At 46.2% G+C, this 21,328-nt stretch overlaps 1 protein-coding gene and 1 pseudogene across 7 annotated transcripts in view; both read right to left on the bottom strand.

Annotated features, from left to right (window-relative positions):
- Positions 1 to 21,328, bottom strand: part of PHACTR4 (phosphatase and actin regulator 4) — a 144,877-nt gene that overhangs the window by 2,007 nt on the left and 121,542 nt on the right. For all 7 annotated transcript variants that reach the window (XM_010380347.2, XM_030941839.1, XM_010380346.2 and 4 more), the window contains 4 exons: positions 8,254 to 8,309; positions 5,814 to 5,875; positions 5,048 to 5,185; positions 3,157 to 3,233 (listed from right to left, as the gene is read on the bottom strand). In XM_010380347.2, the coding sequence (XP_010378649.2) occupies positions 3,157 to 3,233; positions 5,048 to 5,185; positions 5,814 to 5,875; positions 8,254 to 8,309 (333 nt within the window). The remainder of the gene's footprint in view (positions 1 to 3,156; positions 3,234 to 5,047; positions 5,186 to 5,813; positions 5,876 to 8,253; positions 8,310 to 21,328) is intronic.
- Positions 21,014 to 21,132, bottom strand: LOC115892579 (annotated as a pseudogene).

Genomic DNA, 21,328 nt, shown 5'->3' with positions numbered 1-21,328 from the left:
TTCTAGGCTGCATATCTAACGGTCTTCTAGGTATCTCCATATGTCATAGGCTCATCAAACTCAACACATGCAATTTACTTTCTAGCTTGTTCATTGTCTGCCTTCTTTTAGAATAAAAGCTTGGCCAGGCATAGTGGCTCACACTTGTAATCCCAACACTTTGGGAGGCCAAGATGGGAGGATCACTTGAGGCCAGGAGATCGAGACCATCCTGGCTATTACGGTGAAACCCCGTCTATACTAAAAAATACAAAAAAACTAGCCGGGCGACGAGGCGGGCGCCTGTAGTCCCAGCTACTCGGGAGGCTGAGACAGGAGAATGGCGTGAACCCGGGAGGCGGAGCTTGCAGTGAGCTGAGAGCCGGCCACTGCACTCCAGCCTGGGCGGCAGAGCAAGACTCCGTCTCAAAAAAAAAAAAAAAAAAAAAAAAGAATAAAGCCTCATTGAGGACAGAGACTTTATCTTATTTCCTGCTGTATCCCAAGGACCTAGCACTATACCTATCATGTGGTAGGTGCTCAGCATTTGTTGAATAAACTGTTCAGCTAAACTCCTTATCACCTTCACAGACCTCTCAAAAAATACAACTTAGAAATATCAGAGTCATTCTGACTACTCCTTTATTTCATCTCTGGAATACAACAGATTGCCACATCTTGTTGATTCTATGCTTGAAATGTCTTTCAAATCTATCACCTTTGCATTCTCACTGTCGCTGGTCTGAGCTACCACTATGCTCACTATGATTATTTCAGACACTTCCTGTTTTCCTTGCTGCTAGTCTCTTCATCCTTCCATATCACCTTCCTTGTTTGCATCAGAACTTGTTCTGAAATACACAGAATTTCCTGCTTATAAACTGCCAATGGTTCCAACATCCTAGCATAACAGTGAAAGCACTGCGAGGGACTGCAACCCATTTTCTAGCTTATTTTCATCACACTGCCCCATACATCCTCTGTTGGAGCTACATTTTCTGTTACTCAGAAACGCCATGTGTTTTCCTCTCTCCCATCATCTTGCTTAAGCTGGTCCTTCTTTTTCTTTTTTTTGTTTGAGACACAGTCTTGATCTCTTGCCCAGGTTGGAGTGCAGTTGCGCGATCTTGGCTCACTGCAACCTCTGCTTCCAGGGTTCAAGTGATTCTCCTGCCTCAGCCTCCCAAGTAGCTGGGACTACAGGCAAGCCACCATGCCCGACTAATTTTTGTATTTTTAGTAGAGACAGGGTTTCACCATGTTGGCCAGGCATGTCTCCACCTGGCCTTAAGTGATCCACCTGCCTCAGCCTCCCAAAGTGCTGGGATTACAGGTGTGAGCCACTGCGCCCAGACTATACTGGTCCTTCTGCTTACAAGGTTCTTTCCTTCCTTTTTGTTCAGATTAATTGTTTTTATATACCTTAAGATTTAGCATAAATGTCACATTCTATAACTCTTTCCTTTAGCAAAAACTGTTCTTTTTAGCAATGGAATCTTACTTTGTTGTCCAGGCTTCAGTGCAGTGGTGTGACCGTGGCTCACTGCTGTCTCAATCTCCCAGGCTCAAGTGAATTTCCCACCTCAGCCTCCCAAGTAGCTGGACTACAGGAGTGAGCCACTGCACCTTTTCACTATTTTTGTTGTTGTTGAGATGGAGTCTCGCTCTGTCACCCAGGCTGGAGTGCAGTGGTGCAATCTCGGCTCACTGCAACCTCCACCTCACGGGTTCAAGCAGTTCTTCTGCCTCAGCCTCCTGGGTAGCTGGAACTATAGGCATGAGCCACCACACCCGGTTAATTTTTGTATTTTTAGTAGAGACGGGGTTTCACCATATTGGTTAGGCTGGTCTCGAACTCCTGACCTTGTGATCCGCCCACCTCGGCCTCCCAAAGTGCTGGGATTACAGGCATGAGCCACCATGCCCAGCCTGTACCTAATTTTTTTAAGTTTATTTTTTGTAGAGATGGGGCTCACTATGTTTCCCAGGCTAGTCTCAAAGTGATCCTTCCCCCTCGGCCTCCCAAAGTACTAGCAGTGTGCCACTGTGCCAGGCCCCTGCCTAATTCAAAAAATAGATTTTTTTTTTTTTTTTTTTTTTTTTTTGTAGAGATGGAGTCTTACTATGTTGCTCAGGCTGTTCTCAAACTCCTGTGCTCAAGCGATCTTCCCGCCCCAGCCACTCAAAATGTCGAGATTACAGGCATGAACCACTGCACTCAGCCTTGTTTGCCTCTTTTTATAAATGTTCTAAGAATCACGTAAAGATACTTTGACTGCTTCCATTTGTGGCTAGCTGATTCTTTGGATATGGGTGGCTCCTTAATCACAACCGTAATTCCAAATCAAAACACTTGATTTGTTGGCTTGTTGGCTTTGCTGGATTTCTTGGCTTGTTTCATGAGGACAGCTAATTAAAATGTTGTTTATACATTAAGTTGGTAAAATCAACTGTGCTAGACAGAACTGAAACCAGAGAGGGCAAGATCTTGTCTAACTTAGCACCGTTTATAACCTGAGAGAGTAAGGTACAATGAAGAGAGCACCTCATTATCCTTGAAGTCATTGATTTCTTTCTCTGAATCCTGGTTCTGCAATTTATTAGCAAGTCAACCAAGTTACTTAACCATTGTGAGCCTCCATTTCCTCAGTGATAAAACGGGGATGTTAACACATTTTGCATGTTTATTGCAAGGATGAAATAATATACATAAAATGCCGCAATCAGAATAGGCATTTGCTTATTTTTTTTTGAGATGGAGTTTTGCTCTTATCACCCAGGCTAGTGTGCAATGGCGCGATCTCGGCTCACGGCAACCTCTGCCTCCCGGGTTCAAGCCAGTCTCCTGCCTCAGCCTCCTGAGTAGTTGGGATTACAGGTGAGCTAATTTTTGTATTTTTAGTAGAGACGGGGTTTCGCCATGTTGGTCAGGCTGGTTTAGAACTCCTGACCTCAGGTGATCCACCTGCCTTGGCCTCCCAAAGTGCTGGGTTTACAGGCGTGAGCTGGCCTAGGCATTTACTATGACTTCTTACTTTTCATCCCTTTGAATGCAGTCTTGCAATCAACACTGAGTGTTTTTCTTTTTACTGACATCATTAGAGCCCTTCATACCTGAACAATGTTTTTTGGAAAACTCGACCTAGCACATGTATGACTGGGTCTTTTGGGTCTTACCGTGTAAAATGTTTGCTCTCTTCATGAACCTCCATCTCGGAGCTTTTAAATTCATTTAATTCTTTTCTTATGGCAGCCTGTGGAGTAGAAACAAAAATGTTTCAGCTTCTTCTGGCTGCTTTGTACAGCAGTGTAACTTGTCATTTTTTCTTTTTCTTTTTTTTTTTGAGACGGAGTCTTGCTCTGCTGCCCAGGCTGGAGTGCTGTGGCCGGATCTCAGCTCACTGCAAGCTCCGCCTCCCGGGTTCACGCCATTCTCCTGCCTCAGCCTCCCGAGTACCTGGGACTATAGGCGCCTGCCACCACTTTTGTACTTTTAGTAGAGACGGGGTTTCACCGTGTTAACCAGGATGGTCTCGATCTCCTGACCTCGTGATCCACCCGCCTCGGCCTCCCAAAGTGCTGAGATTACAGGCGTGAGCCACTGCGCCCCGCCGTCATTTTTTCTTTACTGTGTTTAACTTTGTAAGTCACTGCCACCCCTCACAGGCAACCCAGAGATACCCATCTGTCTCATAATAAACCTAAAATTTCTAGTTTAATCAAAATACTTGGAAATCTTTAAAGAGATATTGTAGCTTTTATAGTTTTTTTGTTTTTGTTTCTTCCTGAGATGGAGTCTTGCTCTGTTGCTGAGGCTGGAGTGCAATGGCGCAATCTCAGCTCACTGCAACCTTCAGCTCCTGGGTTCAGGTGATTCTCCTGCCTCAGCCTCCCAAGTAGCTGGGATTACAGGTGCACACCACCATGCCCAGCTATTTTGTATTTTTAGTATAGATGGGGTTTCACCATGTTGGCCAGGCTGGTCTTGAACTCCTGACCTCAAGAGATCTACCTGCCTCGGCCTCCTAAAGTGCTGGGATCACAGGTGTGAGCCACTGCAGCTGGCTAGAGTTTTTTTTTTTTTTAATTTTTAATTTTTATTTACTTATTTATTTTTTTTTTGAGACGGAATCTCGCTCTGTCACCCAGGCTGGAGTACAGTGGCGCTATCCCGGCTCACTGCAAGCTCTGCCTCCCAGGTTCACGCCATTCTCCTGCCTCAGCCTCCCGAGCAGCTGGGACTACAGGCGCCCTGCCACCACGCCCGGCTAATTTTTTGTATTTTTAGTAGAGACGGGGTTTCACCGTGTTAGCCAGGATGGTCTCGATCTCCTGACCTCGTGATCCGCCCGCCTCGGCCTCCCAAAGTGCTGGGATTACAGGCGTGAGCCACCGCGCCCAGCCTTTAATTTTTATTTTTGAGATGGAGTCTCACTCTGCTGCCCAGGCTGGAGTGCATTCGCATGATCTTGGCTCACTGCAATCTCCACCTCCTGGGTTCAAGCAATTCTCCTGCTTCAGCCTCCCGAGTAGCTGGGATTACAGGTGCACGCCATCACACCTGGCTAATTTTTGTATTTTTAGTAGAGACGGGGGTTTCACCATGTTGGCCAGGCTGGTCTCGAACTCCTTACCTCGAGTGATCCCTCCACCTTGGCCTCCCAAAGTGCTAGGATTACAGGCATAAGCCACCATGCCTGGCCAGCTTTTACAGGTTTTCACAGCATTATAAAAATGAGATATGGGTAAGTACACTAAAATATATAGCCCAAATTCCCTCTAACCAAACAACCACTGTTTAAAATGTATTCCTTCCAGTATTTTTACTCTGATATAGCAGGGATTTTCTTTCTTTCAGTATTGGTGGTGGAGTTACCAAAACATTATACTGAGTTAGTATAACGTTTTGACTTGTTCAACTTGGCAGTTTGTATCGTGATTTGAAATTTAATATTACATTAAAACTAAAGTTTTGTTTATGGTTCTCCCTTCCAGTTAGCATCTTGGATCCTCCAAATAAAGAGAAAAAGAGCAAGAGAAAAAGAGCAAGAGAGCATTTTCCAGGTACCTTGTCAGCAGGGGTCAGTTTGGTCCAAGGTTTGTCGGCTCGCCGGTCATAATCTTGAGCATCTGTTACCTCTACATATTCATTAAACCTCAGAATCTTCCTGGCAAGGAGTTCAGCCACAGTTGGCCTTTGACTGAGCTGAAGGAAATGGAGCCTCGTAGTTCACTAAGCCAATAATTAGGCATCAATCATGCATTCAAATTGCCTCTAACCCAGTGCTTCAATATTCATTGGAATCACCTGGGGGAGCTTTATACACTTGATCCCTGGAGGTCCCACCCCCAGTGATTATGGTTATCTGGTGGTTTTTTGTTTTTTTTGAGACAGGGTCTTGCCCTGTCACCCAGGCTGGAGTGCAGTGGCATAATCACAGCTCACTGCAGCCTCAACCTCCCAAGCTCAAATGATCCTACTACCACAGCCTCCCAAGTAGATGATATTACAGGCACATACCACCATGCCCGGCTATTTTTTAATTTTTTTTTGTAGAGATGGGGTCTTGCCATGTTGCCCAGGCTGCAAATTCATTTTTTTTCTTTTTATTTTCTTTCTTTCTTTTTCTTTTTTTTTAATGTAGAGACAAGGTTTCACTGTTTTCCCTAGGCTGGTCTTGAACTCCTGGGCTCAAGCAATCCTCCTGCCATGGCCTCCCAAAGTGCTGGGATTACAGGCGGAAGCCACTGTGCCTAGCTGCAAATTCATTTCCAATCAAGTAGGTCATCCAAATATAACACATATAGTTAACTGAACACACAGGGAGTAGTACCTTTCTAGTGAGCCGACGTTTAATTTCTCGTTTTTCTGCCTGACGATCAGCTTCATTTTTAGCTACAGTTGACAATCAGAAGGAAGGAAGATTACTCACAAATGACAATTTGTATATCAAATGTTTTAGTAATTTCTTTTTCTTTTCTTTTCTTTTTTTTTTTTTTTGAGACGGAGTTTTGCTCTTGTTGCCCAGGCTGGAGTGCAATGTTGCAATCTTGGCTCACTGCAACCTCCGCCTCCCGGGTTCAAGTGATTCTCCTGTCTCAGCCTCCCGAGTAGCTGGGATTACAGGCACATGCCATGCCCAGCTGATTTTTATTTTTTATTTTTTATTTTTTTATTTATTTTTTATTTATTTTTTTTTTTGAGGCAGAGTCTCACTCTGTCGCCGGGGCTGGAGTGCAGTGGCCGGATCTCAGCTCACTGCAAGCTCCGCCTCCCGGGTTTACGCCATTCTCCTGCCTCAGCCTCCCGAGTAGCTGGGACTACAGGCGCCCGCCACTTCGCCCGGCTAGTTTTTTTGTATTTTTAGTAGAGACGGGGTTTCACCGTGTTAGCCAGGATGGTCTCGATCTCCTGACCTCGTGATCCGTCCGTCTCGGCCTCCCAAAGTGCTGGGATTACAGGCTTGAGCCACCGCGCCCGGCCGATTTTTATATTTTTAATAGAGACAGAGTTTCATCATATTGGTCAGGTTGGTCTCGAACTCCTGACCTCAGGTGATCCTCCTGCCTTGGCCTTTCAAAGTGCTGGGATTATAGGCGTGAGCCAACGTGCCCCGCCCAGATATTTCTTTTTTTCTTTTTTTCTTTTTTTTTGAGACGGAGTCTTGCTCTGTCACCCAGGCTGGAGGGCAGTGGCGCAATCTCGGCTCACTGCAAGCTCTGAGTCCAGGGTTCACGCCATTCTCCTGCCTCAGCCTCCCAAGTAGCTAGGACTAAGGTGCCCGCCACCATGCCCAGCTAATTTTTTTGTACTTTTAGTAGAGATGGGGTTTCACCATGTTAGCCAGGATGGTCTCAGTCTCCTGACCTCGTGATCCACTCACCTCGGTCCAGGTATTTCCTATAGGCCCAAATCAGAATAAAATACTAACTCTGGAAATGACTAAACAAAAACAATTTTCCTGTCAACGATACAAACAGTTCGTTGCAAGCAAGAGTCCGCCGGGCGCGGTGGCTCAAGCCTGTAATCCCAGCACTTTGGGAGGCCGAGACAGGCGGATCACGAGGTCAGGAGATCGAGACCATCCTGGCTAACACGGTGAAACCCCGTCTCTACTAAAAAAAATACAAAAAACTAGCCGGGCGAGTTGGTGGGCGCCTGTAGTCCCAGCTACTCGGGAGGCTGAGGCAGGAGAATGGCATGAACCCGGGAGGCGGAGCTTGCAGTGAGCTGGGATCCGGCCACTGCACTCCAGCCTGGGCGACAGAGTGAGACTCTGTCTCAAAAAAAAAAAAAAGAGCAAGAGTCAGCAAACTATGGCACCACATCTTGCCGGTTGCCTGTATTTTTCCTGCCCATGAGCTAAGAATAGTCTTTACATTTTTAAATGGTTTTGTAAGTAAGTACCTATTACGTATAGTTGTTCATTTGCTTTTTGGCCTGCAAAATCCAAAATTTTTACTATGTACGCTTTAAGGAAAAGCCTGCAGATTCTTGCTCAAGAGTAACTGCTAAGAATGGGCAATGGCGATCACATGGAGTTTTGTGTGATATGTCTATAAGGGCTCCCACACTAGAAAATTTACTAAGTGATTTAAGTTGTGTATACCCAAGTAGTGCTGAGAGAACAGGGGATGGATTGGTCAGACTGAATATGCTCACAAATAGCCCTGAGGAAGCCCAAACCTTCTCAGTGAGGAAACTTTTAAGGCCAAATTTTACTCTATATTCTGGAAAAACAAATCAAATATTTGCCAGATTAGAATGCTATTTCAGGAAGTTAATGATGTACACAGACAGCAAATTAAATACCTGGTCCCATTGGTAAGTACAGAGGTAAGAAAGTCTTAAGGGATTAAAGCAAGAGGAAAACTGCTGCATTTGGGACTTGCTTTGGGCCTCAGCCCTCAAATTCTAGGAATAGGAAGGTCTCCATATGCACAGCTACCCTTAGCTCCCTGAACACAGAAAAATTGGGTATATCTCCCATATACTGTCAAATGCTCCCAAATGCCCAAGGCAGTTCCAGGATACAGTGAGAACACTGAAACAAAGCTTTCTAGAGTATCACAGCACACTAAACAGTACCATAATAGCAGCTTCCAAAGGAAGCTTGGTAAGCTGTGTTCCTTCATGGGGAAATAAAGTCCTTGCCTAGCTAGAACACTCTCCCTTAGCCCTTGTAGCAAATGCTTCTTTTCTCTTTCATGTATATTAAAGTCAGAAACATACAAAGAAAATCTATACAACTTTATTTCCATAACTGGACTCACGTTGCAATATATTGCGTTGTTCTAGTTCTTCTGGTGTTGGTCTTTGACTCAGTCGCCTAAAAATGAGATAAATAAGGGTAATGTTTATGTTGAACCTCCTAATCTTGTTTATAAAGATTTTTTTGGTCACAGTATATATTAGCCCCTATATAAGTAAGAAATCAACAAATTTTCAAACCGATATGTTTCACTTACGATTGTTTATAAAACAATTTCACATTAAAAGTGTTAACATAGATATCGCATTATAAAAAGGAACTGTATATGCAAACAAGGGGCCAGGATTCTAGTTCTAGACCTTGATAAGAGCTATTAGCACAAAAAAGTTCAGTTAGACCTTGGCCAGGCGCGGTGGCTGTAGCTTGCAGTGAGCCGAGATCGTGCCACTGCACTCCAGCCTGGGTGATAGAGCAAGACTACATCTCAAAAAAAAAAAAAAAAAAAAAAGTTCAGTTAGACCTTGAGTGTCCTCATCTGTGAAGTGAAGGTTTGGACCTAACTGGTGGCTCCTAAACAAATTTGCACCTTCAGAAGCGTTAGAGACTTTTTAGAAAACACAGATTCCCAAGAAACGTTAACAGAAATTCTGATTCAGAAAATCAGGATGAAAAATGAAATTACATATCTCTAATATATAGATTTTGTTTTTTTACACAAAACTTCTCCTATGACTCAGATGTCCCTCTTTAGATTTTTTTTGCTTAAAATTTTTAAAAAATAGAGATGGGGGGTCTCACTCTGTTGCCCAGGATAGTCTTGAACTCCTGGGCTCAAGCTATCTTACCACCTTGGCCTCCCAAACTGCTGGGTTATAGGTGCAGTGGCACAATCTCGGCTCACAGCAAGCTCTGCTTTCCAGTTCACATCATTCTCCTGCCTCAGCCTCCCAAGTAGCTGGGACTACAGGCGCCTGCCACCATGCCCGGCTAATTTTTGGTATTTTTAGTAGAGACGAGGCTTCACCGTGTTAGCCAGGATGGTCTTGATCTCCTGACCTCGTGATCCACCCGCCTCGGCCCCCCAAAGTGCTGGGATTACAGCGTAAGCCACCAAGCCCGGCCATGCGCAGCTAGGTTTTTAAGGACAGATTTTTTTTTTTTTTTTTTTTTTGAGACGGAGTCTTGCTCTGTCGCTCAGACTGGAGTGCAGTGGTGCCATCTCAGCTCACTGCAAGCTCCGCCTCCTGGGTTCATGCTATTCTCCTGCCTCAGCCTCCCAAGTAGCTGGGACTACAGGTGACCACCACCACGCCTGGCTAAGTTTTTGTATTTTTAGTACAGACGGGGTTTCACCGTGTTAGCCAGGCTGGTCTCAATCTCCTGACCTTGTGTTCCGCCTGCCTCAGCCTCCCAAAGTGCTGGGATTACAGGCTTGAGCCACCGTGCCCGGCCACAGCTAGGTTTTTAAATCAGTGGTTTAGGAACCACTGGAATTTAAGTTTGTCTCTTTCTGGGTGATATTCTATAATTCTATGATTTAAATCTCAGTCTTCTCTGTGAAGCATTTGATAAAGTTATCTCACTTCATCACAGTTCTGAGATGTTATTCACCAATAACAATTTGTTGGCCAGGCGTGGTGGCTCATGCCTGTAATCCCCAGCACTTTGGGAAGCTGAAGCGGGTGGCTCACCTGAGGTCAGGAACTCAAAACCAGCCTGGCCAGCATGGTGAAACCCCATCTCTACTAAAAAATACAAAAATTAGCTGGAGGTTGTGGCGTGCTCCTGTAGTCCCAGGTACTTAGGAGGCTGAGGCAGGAAAATGCTTGAACCTGGGAGATGGAGGTTGTGGTGAGCTGAAACTCACACTACTATACTCCTGCCTGGGCGACAGAGTGAGACTCCATCTCAAAACAAACAAACAAAAACTACAATTTGTCATTTCTGGAATCAGAAAGTTACTCATTTCTTACTTTTAATTTATACTTCTCAGACAGTATTTGCACTAATTAGCTAGTACTTGCAAATTTTTCAACTCTTTTGTTGCTTGCATAAGGAACTTCCAGTCCCATTCTACATACAACTTTTCTTTCTGAACAAGACCTTCCTTTTTTTTTTTGAGTCAGGGTCTCACTCTGTACCCAGGCTAGAGTGCAGTGGTGCAATCATAGCTACACCTCCTAGGCTCAAATGATCCTCCTACCTCAAGGACCTTCCATTTTATTTATTTATTTATTTTATTATTATTTTTTTGTTGAGACGGAGTCTCGCTCTGTCGCCCAGGCTGGAGTGCAGTGGCCGGATCTCAGCTCACTGCAAGCTCCGCCTCCCGGGTTTATGCCATTCTCCTGCCTCAGCCTCCTGAGTAGCTGGGACTACAGGCACCCGCCACCTCGCCCGGCTAGTTTTTTGTATTTTTAGTAGAGACGGGGTTTCACCGTGTTAGCCAGGATGGTCTCGATCTCCTGACCTCGTGATCCGTCCGTCTCGGCCTCCCAAAATGCTGGGATTACAGGCTTGAGCCACTGCGCCCGGCCCTTATTTATTTATTTTTATTTTTTTTTGAGACAGTCTTGCTCTGTCGCCCAGGCTGGAATGCAGTGGCTTGATCTCGGCTCACGGCAACCTCCGCCTCCCAGGTTCAAGCAATTCTCCTGCCTCAGCCTCCCAAGTTGCACCTGCCACCACGCCCAGCTAATGTTTTTGTACTTCTAGTAGAGACGGGGTTTCACTATGTTGGCCAGGTGGGTCTCGAACTCCTGACCTTGTGATCTGCCTGCCTTGGCCTCCCAAAATGCTGGGATTACAGGTGGGAGCCAATGTACCTGGCCCCCTTTTCTTTTTTTCTGAGACAGAGTCTCACTCTGTTGTCCAGGTTGGAATGCAGTGGTACAATCTTGACTCACAACAACCTCCGCCTCCCAGGTTCAAGCAATTTTTCTGCCTCACCCTCCTTAGTAGCTGGGACTATAGGCACGTGCCACCAAGCCTGGCTAATTTTTGTATTTTTAGTAGAGACAGGGTTTCGCCATGTTGGCCAGACTGGTCTCGAACTCCTGACCTCAGGTGATCCACCCACCTTGGCCTCCCAAAGTGTTGGGATTACAGGCGTGAGCCACCGCGCCCTGCCTGTATTTGTTTTCTAGGGCTGCTCTAAGAAATTACCACAACTGTGTGGCTTAAAAAAACAGAAATCTATTCTGTCATAGGTCTGGAGGCTAGAAGTCCAAAATCAAGGTATTGGTAATATTGGTTCCTTCTGAAGGCTCTGAGGGAGAACCTGTTCCACGGCTCACTCCATGCCTCCGGTGGCGGCTAGCAATCCTTAATATTCCCTGGTCTGTAAACATATCATCCATGGCCATGCACGGTAGCTCATGCCTATAATCCCAGCACTATGGGAGGCCGAAGTGGGTGGACTACCTGAAGTTAGGAGTTCGAGACCAGCCTGGCCAACATGGTGAAACCCTGTCTCTACTAAAAGTACAAAAATTAGCTGGGCATGGTGGCAGGCACCTGTATTCCCAGCTACTTGGGAGGCTTTGGCAGGAGAATCACTTGAACCTGGGAGACAGAGGTTGCAGTGAACTGAGATCGCACCACTGCACTCCAGTCCTGGCTACAAGAGTGAAACTCCGTCTCAAAATTAAAAAAACAAAAAACAAAAAAAACGTATCATCCCGACCTCTGCTCTGTCACATGGCAATCTCCCCGTGTATGTCTGTGTCCAAATTTCCTTCTTAAATAACACTAGTCATTGGATTAGAGCCCACCATAATCTAGAATGATTTCGTCATAACTTGATTATACCTGCAAAGACTCCACTTCCAAGTCAGGTCACATTAACAGGTACTGGGGGCTAGGACTTGAACATGTCTTTTTGGGAGACACAATTTTACCACCTATAAACCCCATCCCATTTTATCACATTCTTTTATAATTTCATCCTCCCTAACCCAAGGCAAATAATGATCTGCTTTCCATATAGATTTTCTATAATTTTATGTAAAATGGACTCACAGAGTGTGTTCTTTTTTGTCTAGCTTCTTTTACTTAGTGTAACTGAGATCTACCTAAGTTGTGACACTGGCAATCATTCTTTTTTTTTTTTTTTTTTTTTTTTTTTTGAGACGGAGTCTCGCTCTGTCGCCCAGGCTGGAGTGCAGTGGCCGGATCTCAGCTCACTGCAAGCTCCGCCTCCTGGGTTCACACCATTCTCCTGCCTCAGCCTCCCGAGTAGCTGGGACTACAGGCGCCCACCAGGTCGCCCGGCTAGTTTTTTGTATTTTTAGTAGAGACGGGGTTTCACCATGTTAGCCAGGATGGTCTTGATCTCCTGACCTCGTGATCCGCCCGTCTCGGCCTCCCAAAGTGCTGGGATTACAGGCTTGAGCCACCGCGCCCGGCCATTCTTTCCTTTTTATTGCTGAGTAGTATTTCTTTGTTTTTGGAGAAACTGAGTCTCGCTTTATTGTCCAGGCTGGAGTGCAGTGGTGTGATCTCAACTCACTGCAACCTCTACCTCTTGGGTTCAAGCAATTCTCCTGTCTCAGCCTCCCCAGTAGCTGGGATTACAGTTGTGTGCCACCATGCCTGGCTAATTTTTGTAATTTTAGTAGGGACAGGGTTTTACCATATTGGTCAGGCTGTTCTTGAACTCCTGACTTCAGCTGATCCACCTGCCTCAGCCTCCCAAAGTGCTGGGATTACAGGCATGAGCCACTGCACCCTGCCTGCTGAGTAGTATTTCATTATATGAATATACCACAGATTGTTCACATCTATTCACTTATTGATGGATGTCTGGGCTGTTTCTAGCTTTTGACCATTACTAGTAACAGCCAATGGAATGGCTGAATCATATGTAGAAGTATGTTCAATTTTTTAAAAAACTGCCAAAGTGTTTTCCTAAATACTTCTGTTGTTTACATCCTTATTATCAGTGTATGAGAATCCAGTTGCTCCTCATCCTCAGCAACTCCTGGTATTTATTTATTTTCTTTCTTTCTTTTTTTTTTTTTGAGACAGAATCTTTCTCTGTCACCCAGGATGGAGTGCAGAGTGGCCTGATCTTGGCTCACTGCAACCTCTGCCTCCCAGGTTCAAGCAATTCTTCTGTCTCAGCCTCCTGAGTAGCTGGGATTACAGGTGTGCACCACCACACCCAACTAATTTTTGTATTTTTAGTAGAGATGAAGTTTCAGCATGTTGGCCAGGCTGGTCTTGAACATATGACCTCGTGATTTGCCTGCCTTGGCCTCCCAAAGTGCTGGGATTACAGGCGTGAGCCACTATGCCTGGCCTTGTCTTTTATTTATTATTTTTATTTTTGAGCCGGTCTTACTTTGTCACCCAGGCTGGTGTGCAGTGATGCGATCATGGCTCACCGCAGCCTTGACCTCCAGGGCCCAAGGGATCCTCACAACTCAGCCCCACTCCGAGTAGCTGGTAATACAAGCATAGGCCACCACACCCGGCTAACTTTTCTATTTTTTGTAGAGACGGGATTTCACGACGTTGCCCAGGCTGGTCTCAAGCTCCTGACCTCAAATAATCTGCTTGCCTTGGTCTCCTAAAGTGTTAGATTATAGGCGTGAGCCACTGCACCAGGCCTATATTGTCAGTCTTTTTTTTTTTTTTGAGACTAAGTCTCACTCTTGTCCCCCAGTCTGGAGTGCAACAACGTGATCTCAGCTTACTGCAACCTCTGCCCCCCAGTTCAAGCGATTCTCCTGCCTCATCCTCCCGAGTAGCTGGGATTACAGGTGAATAACACCATGCCCAGCTAATTTTTTGTATTCTAAGTAGAGATGGGGTTTCACCATGTTGGCCAGGCTAGTCTCGAACTCCTGACCTCAGGTGATCCTCCCGCCTTGGCCTCCCAAAGTGCTGAGATGACAGGTGTTGCCACCGTGCCTGGCCCTTTTTTGAGATGCAGTTTCGCTCTTGTTACCCAGGCTGGAGTCCAATGGTGCGATCTCAGCTCACTGCAACCTCTGCTCCCCGGGTTCAAGCGATTCTCCTGCTTCAGCCTCCCAAGTAGCTGGGATTACAGGCATGTGCCACCACGCCCAGCTAATTTTGTATTTTTAGTAGAGATGGGGTTTCTCTATGTTGGTCAGGCTGGTCTCGAACTCCCAACCTCAGGGGATCCGCCTGCCTCGGCGTCCCAAAGTGCTGGGATTACAGGGGTGAGCCGCCACACCTGGCCTTGTCAGTCTTTTAAATTGCATAACTTTAGCCATCCTAGTGTAATTGTGGTGGTCTCTCATTGTGTGTGTGTTTTTAAATTTCAATCTTATTTTATAGTGATAACAACACTTACTATGAGATCTACCTTCTGAACAGACTTTTAAGTGTACAATACAGTATTATTATTATTATTATTTTTGAGATGGAGTCTCACTCTGTTGCCCAGGCTGGAGTACAGTGGCACGATCTCGGCTCATTGCAACCTCTGCCTCCAGGTTCAAGTGATTCTCCTGCCTCAGCCTCCTGAGTAGCTGGGATTACAGGCGTGTACCACCATGCCCGGCTAATTTTTATATTTTCAGTAGAGACGGGGTTTCACCACGTTGGTCAGGATGGTCTTGAATTCCTGACCTTGTGATCCACCCGCCTCAGCCTCCCAAAGTGTTGGGATTATAGGCATGAGCCCGGCACCTGGCCAATACAGTATTAACTATTGATTGATTGATTGAGACAGAGTCTCACTCTGTTGCCCAGGCTGGAGTGCAGTGGCACGGGATCTTGGCTCACTGAAACCTCTGCCTCCCGGGTTCAAGTGATTCTCCTGCCTCAGCCTCCTGACTAGCTGAGATTACAGGTACCCGCCACAACATCCGTCTAATTTTTGTACTTTTAGTAGAGATGGGGTTTCACCACATTGGCCAGGCTGGTCTTGAACTCTTGACCTCGTGATCTGCCTGCCTTGGTGTCCCAAAGTGCTGGGATTACAGGTGTGCGCCACCATGCCCAGCCTACAGTATTAACTGTAAACACAATGTTGTACAGCAGATCTCTACAACTTACTCATCATGCATAACAAACCTTACACTTATTTATTAGCAACTCCCTATCACCCTTGCCTTCAATCCCCGAGCCCCTGACAACTACCTTTCTACTCTCTGCTTCTATAAATGTGACTATTTCAGATACCTCACAGAAGTAGAATCCACCCACCTTGGCCTCCCAAGGTGCTGGTATTACAGGTGTGAGCCACTGCACCAAGCCTACATACTCTAATTTTTTTTGAGACAAGTTCTGGCTCTGTCACCCAGGCTGAGGGCAGTGGTGCGATCTTGGCTCATTGCAACCTCTGCCTCCCAAGCTTAAGCCATCCTCCCACCTAAGCCTCCCAAGTAGCTACAACTAAAGGCACGTGCCACCAAGCTCAGCTAATTTTTTGTATTTTTTGTAGGGATGGTGTCTTGTCGTGTTGCCCAGGCTGGTCCTGAACTCCTGTGCTCAAGCTATCTGTCTGCCTCGGCTTCCCAAAGTGCTGGGATTATAGGTGTGAGTCACTATGCCTGGCCCATTTTTTTGTTTGGAGACAGAGTCTCACTCTGTTGCTCAGGCTGGAGTACAGTGGCGTGATCTCGGCTCACTGCAGCCTCTGCCTCCCAGGTTCAAGTGATTCTCCTGCCTTAGCCTCCCGAGTACCTAGGACTATAGGTGTGTGCCATCATGACTGGCTAATTTCTGTATTTTTAGTAGAGACAGGGTTTTGCCATTTTGGCCAGGCTGGTCTCGAACTCCTGACCTCAAGTGATCTGCCTGCCTCAGCCTCCCAAAGTGCTGGGATTACAGGCATGAGCCACCACGCCCGGCCAAATCTTGTACATTATTTATTTATTTATTACTTTTTTTGAGATGGAGTCTCGCTTTGTCCTCCAGGCTGGGGTGCAGTGGCATGATCTGGGCTCATTGCAACTTCCACCTCCCAGGTTCAAGCGATTCTCTTGCCTCAGCCTCCCAAGTAGTTGGGATTACAGGAGCCCACTACCATGCCCGGCTAATTTTTGTACTTTTAGTAGAGACGAGGTTTCACCATGTTGGCCAGGCTGGTCTTGAACTCCTGACCTCAGATCTGCCCACATCAGCCTCCCAAAGTGCTGGGATTACAGGAGTGAGCCATGGGGCCTGGCTGTGTTTTTATGTGTGTGTATATACATACACACACACACACACACAGTTTTTTTTTTTTCTGAGATGGAGTCTACGTCTGTCACCCAGGCTGGAGTGCAGTGACGTGATCTTGGCTCACTGCAAGCTCCACCTCCTGGGTTCATGCCATTCTCCTGCCTCAGCCTCCTGAGTAGCTGGGACTACAGGTGCCCGCCACCACGCCTGGCTAATTTTTTTGTAATTTTAGTAGAGATGGGGTTTCACCGTGTTAGCCAGGATGGTCTCGATCTCCTGACCTCGTGATCCGCCTGCCTCGGCCTCCCAAAGTGCTGGGATTACAGGCGTGAGCCACTGCACCTGGCCCATGTTTTTATATTTTTAAAGGTAGGGAAAAAAAAAGAGTTTATATGGCCAGCAAATCCTAATATATATATTTATTTCTATATGTGTATATATTAAATATAAATATATTTAATATATACACATAAATTATATATTATTAAATATATATTAATATATACATATATTAAATATAACTATATTTATACCCTGTCTAGTATATAGACTACTGGGCTTAATTCTGCTGCCACAGCTTCCCACGTAGCTAGGACTACAGGGGCATGCTACCATGCCTGGCTATTTTATTTTTATTTTATTTTATTTTATTTATTTATTTTGAGACGGAATCTCGCTCTGTCACCCAGGCTGGAGTGCAGTGGTCAGATCTCGGCTGCAAGCTCCGCCTCCTAGGTTTACACCATTCTCCTGCCTCAGCCTCCCGAGTAGTTGGGACTACAGGCGCCCGGCACCTCGCCCGGCTAGTTTTTTTGTACTTTTTGTTAGTAGAGACGGGGTTTCACCGTGTTAGCCAGGATGGTCTCGATCTCCTGACCTCGTGATCCGCCCGTCTCGGCCTCCCAGAGTGCTGGGATTACAGGCTTGAGCCACCGCGCCCGGCCTTTATTTTTTTTGAGATGGAGTTTCACTCTGTCTCGCCCAGACTGGAGTGCCATGGTATGATCTCAGCTCACTGAAACCTCTACCTCCTGGGTTCAAGTGATTCTCTTGCCTCATAGTCCTGAGTAGCTGGGATTACAGGTGAGCACCACTACACCTGGCTAATTTTTGTATTTTTAGTAGACAGGGTTTCACCATGTTGGCCAGGCTGGTCTGGAACTCCTGACCTCATGTGATCCACATGCCTTGGCCTTCAAACATGCTAACAGGTGTGAGCCACTGTGCCTGACCTATTTTTATTTTTGTAGTGACAGAGTCTTGCTATATTGCCCAGGCTGGTCTCAAACTCCTGGCCTCAAGCAATTCTTCCATCTTGGCCTCCCAAAGTACCAGGATTACAGTCATGAGCCACTGCACCCTATCCTAAAATATTTACTATTTGGTTCTTCACAAAAAAAGTTTGCCAAATCCTGGCTTATAGGGTATAGGATTATGGCTGATTTCTCTCTCTCTCTCTCTTTTTTTTTTTGTTTTTTTTTGAGACGGAGTCTCACTTTGTCGCCCGGGCTGGAGTGCAGTGGCCGGATCTCAGCTCACTGCAAGCTCTGCCTCCCGGGTTCCCGCCATTCTCCTGCCTCAGCCTCCTGAGTAGCTGGAACTACAGGCGCCCGCCACCTCGCCCGGCTAGTTTTTTGTATTTTTTTTTTTAGTAGAGACGGGGGTTTCACCATGTTAGCCAGGATGGTCTCGATCTCCTGACCTCGTGATCCGCCCGTCTCGGCCTCCCAAAGTGCTGGGATTATAGGCTTGAGCCACCGGGCCCGGCCACTTTTTTTTTTTTTTTTTGAGAGGGAATCTCACTCTGTCACCCAGGCTGGAGTGCAGTGCAAGCTCCGCCTCCCGGGTTCACGCCATTCTCCTGCCTCAGCCTCCTGAGTAGCTGGGACTACGGGCGCCCACCACCATGCCTGGCTAATTTTTTGTATTTTTAGTAGAGACGGGGTTTCATCGTGTTAGCCAGGATGGTCTTGATCTCCTGACCTTGTGATCCACTCACCGTGGCCTCCCAAAGTGCTGGGATTACAGGCGTGAGCCACCACCTCCGGTCATGATTTATCTCTTTTGTTTTTGGTAATTTTTCAAACTACCGTATAATAAACATGTCTTTCTTCACTTTTTTTTGAGACAAGGTCTAGCTCTGATGACTGGGCTGGAGTGCAGTAGGGCATGAGCACAGCTCACTGCAGTCTTGACCTCCTGAGCCGACCCTGAACCCCTCCTGGGCTCAAGCAATCCCCCTGCCTCAGCCTCCTGAGTAACTGGGACCATAAATATGTGCCATCACGTCTGGCTAAGTTTTTTGTTTTTTTGTCGAGACAGGGTCTTGTCATGTTGCCTCGAACTCCTGGGCTCAAGTGATCCACCCACCTCAGCCTCCCAAAGTGCTGGGATTACAGGAGTGAGCCACTGTGCCCAAACTTCTCCCTTAATTTCAAAGTAGTCAGACCACAGAGGTCATACAGGATGATAATTATCTTTAAGTAAAGAAATTGCAGGCCGGGCGCGGTGGCTCAAGCCTGTAATCCCAGCACTTTGGGAGGCCGAGACGGGCGGATCACGAGGTCAGGAGATCGAGACCATCCTGGCTAACATGGTGAAACCTCGTCTCTACTAAAAATACAAAAAACTAGCCGGGCGAGGTGGCGGGCGCCTGTAGTCCCAGCTACTCCGGAGGCTGAGGCAGGAGAATGGCATAAACCCGGGAGGCGGAGCTTGCAGTGAGCTGAGATCCGGCCACTGCACTCCAGCCCAGGTGACAGAGCAAGACTCCGTCTCAAAAAAAAAAAAAAAAAAGAAATTGCAGAGAACAATTTCTGCATCCAAAAAAAGTGTCTATTAGAAGACAAAGAGAAAACCTGCCCTGAGGTACAGCATACACAGTAAAGCCAGGTGTCTTTTTTTTTTTTTTTTCTTGAGACAGGGTCTTGCTCTGTCACCCAGGGTGGAGTGCAGTGGTGCAATCACAGCGTACTGCAGCCTTGATCTCTAGGGCTTAAGTGATCCTTCTACCTAAGCTCCCAGAATAGCTAGCTGGACTAGAGGTATGTGCCACCATGCCCAGCTAATTTTTTAATTTTTTGTACAGATGGGATCTCACTGTGTTACCCGGTTTGGTCTGAAACTCCTGGGCTCAAGTGATCCTCCCACCTCAGCCTCCCAAAATGTTGGGATTATAGGTGTGAGCCACCTTGCCCAGCCAAAACCAGGTATCTGCAATAGTACAGAAAAAGATATTTTAATTAGTAGACATGATCAATTAATTATTTTGTAGGGAACTGTGCCATGAGTTCCAGCTCCTTATCCTCTCTTTATTGGGAGAAATATCTGTGTCAAATAAAAACCTGTCTATACAACCTGGATTCTTAAGGTGTTACATATGCAGAAAGCTGGCTCGCATTCAGTTTCTCTATACTTTTGGTTCCAGTTGACTTGAAAAATATACTAACATTTTGAAAGGAGGCAGTTACATGGAACATACGAAACAGATATAATGCAAATATGGGTGTGACTGTTAATTGGGTTAGCATCTTATGGTTGAGCAACCAGATAAAAAAAGTGACAGAGAAGCTTTTCTGTTCTGGTAACTGTTCTGATTTCTGTAGAAACTTTTGCAAAACCTTATGTCTATCTCATGGTTTAAAGCTCTCACAGGCTGGCTGGCAGTGGTGGCTCACACCTGTAATCCCAGCACTTTGTGAGGCCAAGGTGGGTGGATCACTTGAGGTCAGGAGTTCGAGACCAGGCTGGCCAACATGGTGAAACCCCATCTTTACTAAAATAACAAAAATTAGCCAGATGTGGTGGTATGCGCTTGTAGTTCCAGCTACTCGGGAGGCTGAGGCAGGAGAAGCACTTGAACCCGGGAGGCAGAGGTTGCAGTCAGTCAAGATCGTACCACTGCACTCCAGCCTGGGTGACAGAGTGAGGCTCCATCTCAAAAATAAAATAGGCCAGGCACTGTGGCTCACGCCTGTAATCCCAGCACTTTGGGAGGCCGAGACGGGTGGATCACGAGGTCAGAAGATCAAGACCATCCTGGCTAACATAGTGAAACCCCATCTCTACTAAAAATACAAAAAATTAGCTGGGCGTGGTGGTGGGCGCCTGTAGTCCCAGCTACTCGGGAGGCTGAGGCAGGAGAATTGCTTGAACCCTGGAGGTGGAGGTTGCGGTGAGCCGAGATGGCACCACTGCACTCCAGCCTGGGCGACAGAGCGAGACTTAGTTTCAAAAAAAATAAATAAATAAAATAAAATAAAATAAAGCTCTCACAGGCAGCTACACCTTCAATTTCCAAATTCTTAGAGGATACCCAACTGTATACAATATACTTTTTGTTTCTTTTCTTTTCTATTTTTTTTTTTTTTTTGAGATAGAGTCTCACTCTGTCGCTCAGGCTGGAGTACAGTGGCGCGATCTCGGCTCGCTGCAGCCTCTGCCTCCCGGGTTCAAGCAATTCTCCTGTCTCAGCCTCCCGAGTAGCTGGGACTATAGGCACATGCCACTATGCCTGGCTAATTTTTGTATTTTTAGTAGAGATGGGGTTTCACCGTATTGGTCAGGCTGGTCTTGAACTCCTGATCTCAGATGATCTGCCTGTCTTGGCCTCCTAAAGTGCTAGGATTATAGGCGTGAGCCACCGCACCCAGCCTCTTTTCTTTCTTTTTTTTTTTTATAAAGATAGTTAGATGCCACGTGGTAGGTGGCAATGCCTTGTATGTGTGTTGTCAGGCCCAAAGGGACTCTTCCATCCTTGTCAAGTGGAGTGCTAACCTTCTCACCTTTCACACAAAACCCAGTATGTATTTTTAAAAATTATACTCAAAATGATGGGTGTGGTGGCTCACACCTACAATCCCAAGACTTTCAGAGAGCAACGTGGGAGGAATGTTTGAGGCCATGAGTTCGAGACCAGCCTGGGAAACACAGACCCTGTCTCTACAAAAAAATTACAAAAATTAGAAGGGCCTGGTGGCACATGCCAGCTATTC

The sequence above is a fragment of the Rhinopithecus roxellana genome, chromosome 12, assembly GCF_007565055.1.
Source record: "Rhinopithecus roxellana isolate Shanxi Qingling chromosome 12, ASM756505v1, whole genome shotgun sequence".
NCBI classification, from domain to species: Eukaryota; Metazoa; Chordata; class Mammalia; order Primates; family Cercopithecidae; genus Rhinopithecus; species Rhinopithecus roxellana.
Note: the sequence above shows the minus strand (reverse complement) of the source record. Positions and strands in the feature narration are given on the sequence as shown.